Genomic DNA, 6443 nt, shown 5'->3' with positions numbered 1-6443 from the left:
ATATATATATACACATACCAATAGGGTCGGCCCAAAGTCTGCTTTGATTAAACCAGGACCAGACAGCCTTCCACAATCAAACATGAATCTGATCTTTCTACTCAATATTTTGAGTATGAGATGACATGGAGAGTATGAACAAGACATGTTACTGGATTATTACTAGTAAGTTTTTTTGCTGCGACACTGTCACCTGTAATGGGCCCCTGTCTTCCACTCTATTCTTGCTTTTCCTTCATCATGAGGTTTCCAACTACCTTCTGTGAGCTTAGATCGCCTAAAAGGTTGTGTGTGCTTGTATGACTTATATGATTATTGAGCTCTTTCTGTTCTATTTTATAACAGAGTCTCTGTCAGAGACTGTGGAGTCTGTGAAGGAATCAGGGAAGAAAAAAACAAAAGACAAGAAGAGTGAGGCCATACTCAGATTAATCACTGTGGGACACAAGATACAACAAGTCTTCATAACAGGGTAAGACATGCAATATAAAATCACTGTGGGAAAGTTTTACTGTAGTGGCCATCAGTTATTTAAAACCGATTCAGTAACTTCATGTTTAGCTCAGTTGAATCCATTTCAAGTGACAGTAAACATCAAACCTGTGTGTTTTTTTCTGCAGGTTCCAAAATGTGAAGCAGCCAGCTCAGAGTTTCTTTAGGAGTATAACCAAAGATAAATACCGGGCCTCCACAGATGTCTACGCCCTGATGTTCCTCACTGATGTCGTTGACTTTGTCATCATCATCTTTGGTTTCTGGGCCTTTGGGGTAAGAGACGACTGCTTCACCTAACCACACACACAGTCATCCAGGATGTTTACCTCTGCTGCTGCTGCGGCACTGCAGCAGAGCAACATTGAGACTAAGACGTACTAATACTCACTGTCTACTGGAACCAAGCTGGCTCTTCTCACACCATTATAATAGTAATCTGAGGTTCTAGACCAGAGGTCTGCCACAGTGTCTCTTAATAACTTTGGCTAAAGATGATGAAGAACCAACTAATATTTTTAAATAAACATATAACAACAAATGCAGGTTTTAGCCATTTTCACTTTCTTCGTGGAATAATTGCATTGAAGTTCCACAACAAAATGGCATTAAAAGCACAAATAGTATTTATTTAGAGCTGTTGCTCTTGTCATTTTTTTCTTTACATGTTTCCACAAATATCAATATCCTATAGAATAAAATGTACCAAACAAAAACAAGCTGTTTTAGCTGTTTAAATCTAAACAAGCCGCTGCTGGCCATACCCTCTAACTAGATGTTTACACCCAAATGTGAAAATGGCTGCAAACATGGACAATTACACAATCCTACATCTTTGAAAAGCAGAAGTAGAGCCTCCTGCACAACCAATAAGAATGTAGCAAGTGGTTTCTGGATGGTAAGTTAACAAAACGGTTGTCTTTTCCAGCTAAATGTCATTTGGGTTTTCTAAATGTCAGTAGAGTTTCAATCTGTCCATTAGTTTATTTTCGTATCAAAGGAACAGCACCAGACAGGAACTTAAATGCAACCAAACTTGATTCGCGCACATTTAATCCTGCTGCTGCCATCTGACTCGTTTCAAGTGAAAGTTGAATGTAACCTGAGTTCATCCTGTGTCCTGTTCAGAAGCACAGCGCTGCAGCAGACATAGCGTCCACCCTGTCGGAGGACCAGGTTCCCGAGGCCTTCCTGGTGATGCTGCTCATCCAGTTCAGCACCATGATCATCGACAGAGCTCTGTACCTGCGCAAGGCCGTTCTGGGAAAACTCATCTTTCAGGTTCATGTCATGCATTCCAAGTTGCATGGGTTCAGAAAGCTGCTTGTTGAACCGTCAGCTGAGTGCTCTGAGAGTTCAACCCGTCACTTCCTGTCTGTTCTGCTCACCTCTGGCCGTTGTTTTCCTCCAGGTGATCCTGGTTCTGGGAATTCATCTGTGGATGTTCTTCATCCTGCCTGCTGTCACGGAAAGGTGACGTCCGATCATTTTGTGCCATTCATAACCTGCTTCATACAAACGATTTGTGCAGACATGAAAGTAGAACTTGAACCAACAAACCTCAGTGAGTCCTGACTGGATCACACGAGTGGTGTCCAGGATCCGGTTCTGCTGGCAGTGTCTGCGTTAGCTGTTACCAAAAAAATGGACGTTTGCTAAACTACTAGAACTTTGACCAGAAACTGTGAAGTCCGACACCGACTGAACACATCATCTGACCTTCTAAATAAAAGAGCTGAACATATAATCTGTTTGTCCATCTTGCTTTAGGATGTTCAATCAGAACTTTGTGGCCCAGCTCTGGTACTTTGTCAAGTGTATCTACTTCGGCCTGTCGGCCTATCAGATCCGCTGCGGTTACCCCACCCGTATCCTTGGCAACTTCCTCACCAAGAAATACAACCACCTCAACCTGTTTCTCTTCCAAGGGTAAGGAAACATCACAACCACAGCAACCATAATCGTCTCTTCTGTACATGTGACTTTATAGGTTCATATTCTTGGATTCATTTCAGTAAATCCAGTGCTTGACTTTTGCGGACAATTGTGATGGCTAACCAGTCTGGGTTGGTTTTGTATGTGTGTGTATGTGTGTGTGTCTAGGTTTCGCCTCGTTCCATTCTTGGTGGAGCTGCGTGCGGTGATGGACTGGGTTTGGACCGACACCACCCTGTCCCTGTCAGACTGGATGTGTGTCGAGGACATTTATGCCAACATCTTCATCATAAAATGCAGCCGGGAAACAGAAAAGGTTCGAACCAGAAGAGTTTGATGTCTAAGACTCTTTAAATATGTCAAGGAAGTGCTTCACAAAAACAGGCCCAATTATATAAAAGACAAAGAAAAGATGATTCAAACTCATTGTTAGAGCTCTAAACTGGTAATATTTTATGTTTTACAGTGTTTTATATTCTGAGAGGCAAATGAAAGCAATCACAACAGATTTAAAGCTGGATAGAATCAGACCTGCTGAAGCTGTTTGTCTTTAATTGTTTCACCGTCTTTAATCCTGTAAATCCTGTGGAAAGTGACTTTAAATTGATTATTTTTATATTTTCACCGAAAATGCTCAAACCAACTCCATATGTTTTGTTTTGTGTGGTCATAAAGATATTTCTATCATCTCTGTCTTATTTTTTTCAGAAATACCCTCAACCTAAAGGCCAGAAGAAGAAGAAGATTGTAAAATACGGCATGGGCGGACTTATTATCTTCTTCTTAATCTGCATCATCTGGTTTCCTCTTCTCTTCATCTCATTGGTCAGATCGGTGGTGGGCGTGGTTAACCACCCGATCGACGTCACAGTAACTTTCAAACTAGGTGGTTATGAGGTAATTATGCGCTTTCATACAAACTGAAACAAAGTCACTATGTTCTGTAGCATAAGTCCTGTTATGTTAAAAGAACAGACTAAATACAGCCTTAGTTCAGCTTCACCTCAAAACGTCATTTACAAAACTATAGAAAATGAAATTAAATAAAAAGGTTTATGTGTAAACAGGATGCTGTTGGTTGTCATAGAAATCATAAATGTATAGTTGTATTGAGAAGTTTAGCTAGATTCATTCCATCCATTTTCTTGACACCCTTGTCCCTCAGTGGGGTCGGGGGGGTTGCTGGTGCCCATCTCCAGCTAACGTTCCAGGTGAGAGGCGGGGTTCACCCTGGACAGGTCGCCAGTCTGTCGCAGGGCAACACAGAGACACGCAGGACAAACACACACACTCACACCTAGGGGCAATTTAGACAGGCCAATTAACCTGACAGTCATGTTTTTGGACTGTGGGAGGAAACCGGAGTACCCAGAGAAAACCCACACAGGCACAGGGAGAACATGCAAACTCCATGCAGAAAGACCTGGGCCAGGAATCGAACCCAGAACCTTCTTGCTGCAAGGCAACAGCTCTACCAACTGTGCCACTGTGCAGCCCTAGCTAGATTCATTATGGGCATAAATAATTTTTTTAAAGGACCAACAACTGTTTTAAGGTTCCCATCATGTTATGATGCTGTTCCCTCATCAAAAACTTATTTGCAGTGTTGCTTTGATTATTTCATGCATGTTTGAGAAATACTTTAATCTCCCATGACAACCATTCATTATGCAAGCTGCTTCTCAGTGGAACGCTGGTAAAAACAGTTCTAATGGGTTAATGGATGAGTCACGTTGTGATGACTTCCTGAAGGTGGAGTTTCAGAAAGAGCAGAAGCTTCTTAAAGGGACAGAAGTCCAATTTCAAGGTGTTAGATAAAAAAATATAAATATTTTAAGTCATACAGCATTTTTATAACAACTGGAGGTAACATAGTTATTTGATTGGGCTATAAAATAGCACTGTGTAGCAGAAAAATATGTAATACTGCCCCTTTAATGAATTATAATCAAACTTGGCTTATTGGTACCTAGAAAAAATATTACTGTTATAACTATAAACTTATAGAGTAGTGAAAAATTACTACTCTATAAGTAGTAATTTTAATATTTTTTTTACACGGTTTGTTCCATAAGAGGATTAATAAATTCAAAAATATCATTAAAGGATGTTATTTTGTGTAGTTTATTGGTACGATGGTGAATCTGGCTGCTGTAGAAGAAGACTGATCAGGGGTCGATGTGTTAATGAGGTTTTGACTTTACGCATTGAGGCAAAAACCAAAGTATTTTTTATTAAGAAGTTCTCCAATGAATTTATGAATACTTTCGTTATTGTGACGAATCCTAAGATATCAACTTGCCTTCCTGTAGACGTCTTCAGTATCTGTAAAGATGATGATTGAAAAAAATTACAAACCTAAATTAAGCAACTTCCAAGCAATGTATGTAAACTTGTGATCATAACCACATGTAGTGGCACTGCATGGCTCCATAAAGCAGCGTGTTGTGTCCTGTGCTCCAGCCCCTGTTCACCATGAGCGTGCAGCAGCAGTCCATCCATCCCTTCACAGCTGCTGAGTACGACCAACTCACCAAGACGTTTGGAGACAATGCCGTACGTACCGACTTCTCCCAGCCGCCATGTTCAGTGTGTGTGTTGATGAAAAGTCTAAATATCATAAAAAATTCAGTTTCATCATCACTGCTCCGTAGACTAGGTGAGAACTGGTGATGCTCCCAGGTCTCTGAACTCTGTGTGTCCCTGCGTTTAGGTGGCCATGCAGTTCATCACTCTGTACAGCTATGAGGACATTGTGACGGCCGTGATCGAGGGCAGCTCAGGATCTGTGTGGAGGATCAGCCCCCCCAGCAGGCAGGAGGTCATCAAGGAGCTCCTGAACAGCCATGTAGACCTGACCCTCCGCCTGGCCTGGACCTTCCAGAGGTCAGACTCATTCCTGCTGTGTAGCGCATGTTGCTGCCTTCTGCACATTTCTAGCTCTTATTGAGAAGGACGTTCTTATGAGCTGCATTTCCATTATCCATAGGATCGCACAAATTGAAACTACAAAAAAAATGTGTTTAAAGATGTAGCATGTGACTTCTAAAGAGAACATGTGTTTTACATATTTGTTAAAATTGTCACCATGTCATGACAGTTTGCTATGAGACAGATAATCTGTGAACAGATAATTGTCCTACACCTTCCTGCTATTGCTATCTGAAGAAATGCACCGCTCCCGACCCCAAACAGCTAATCAGGGTCAAGGGTGTGGGGAGTTTAGCACCGTCAATCAGCCTCATGTTCTCGCTGTTCAACGTACTGACGGCAGAGAAGCAACTTACTGTTACAGAACAACTGTTTATCTGCAGTCATCTGTGGCCATGCTAACTCGTGTTAGCATTCACAACAGGATCTGCTAACAGGAAGGAGCTGCAGAGAGATTGTGATTGACAGCACTAAGACCTGCCTCCCTGGCTCTGATTGGTTGCTTCTATCTAGCACTGGCATCAGAGAGGAGGAGGCAGAGGAGCTGGATTTTTTTATTTATTTTTTCTTCATAGATTATCTGTCTCATAACATAATGTCATGACATGGTGACAATGTGCGGCTGTCTCCACCAGAGCTTTCACACCTTCATGCAGCTCAGAAAAAGTTGTGTCATTCCAAAGTTTTTAATCCACAGCTCTTCTGCAAAATCACCGACTACAATTTCCCTAAAACGCCGCATACATAATCACTTCCAAGTATAAGTTGCTTGTCGCTCCAATGACTGATTAAGACACCAACGTCTCCTCTGATTACCTGATAGATGATGAGCGCTAGGGCTATGGCAGAGTTAGAAATATATCTCATTTAACTGTTCAATGACTTATCACTTGAACAAGTTTATTCACACGTGATTTTAATTTCACTTCCTATTTAATGGAAACAACGCAATCATGAAATTGCATTGTAGCAGAATATAGACAAATATTTGCGCACATTTGTAATGGAAATGCAGCTACAGTTTACCATCTCGCTCGCTTGTGTGTGTGTGTGTGTGTGTGTGTGTGTGTGTGTGTGTGTGTGTG

The 6443-nt window shown here is 41.5% G+C and overlaps 1 protein-coding gene across 2 annotated transcripts in view; it reads left to right on the top strand.

The window, feature by feature from the left end:
• The window catches only part of piezo1 (piezo type mechanosensitive ion channel component 1 (Er blood group)), an 86057-nt gene that overhangs the window by 72323 nt on the left and 7291 nt on the right, over positions 1-6443 (top strand). For both annotated transcript variants that reach the window (XM_017309158.1, XM_008429141.2), the window contains exons 41-49: positions 346-472; positions 621-768; positions 1621-1773; positions 1904-1965; positions 2263-2421; positions 2596-2743; positions 3136-3324; positions 4891-4983; positions 5141-5313. In XM_017309158.1, coding sequence (XP_017164647.1) covers positions 346-472; positions 621-768; positions 1621-1773; positions 1904-1965; positions 2263-2421; positions 2596-2743; positions 3136-3324; positions 4891-4983; positions 5141-5313 — 1252 coding nt within the window. The remainder of the gene's footprint in view (positions 1-345; positions 473-620; positions 769-1620; positions 1774-1903; positions 1966-2262; positions 2422-2595; positions 2744-3135; positions 3325-4890; positions 4984-5140; positions 5314-6443) is intronic.

Source organism: Poecilia reticulata, linkage group LG15, assembly GCF_000633615.1.
Source record: "Poecilia reticulata strain Guanapo linkage group LG15, Guppy_female_1.0+MT, whole genome shotgun sequence".
Classification (NCBI taxonomy): domain Eukaryota; kingdom Metazoa; phylum Chordata; class Actinopteri; order Cyprinodontiformes; family Poeciliidae; genus Poecilia; species Poecilia reticulata.
This window is presented reverse-complemented; position numbering and strand designations above follow the sequence as displayed.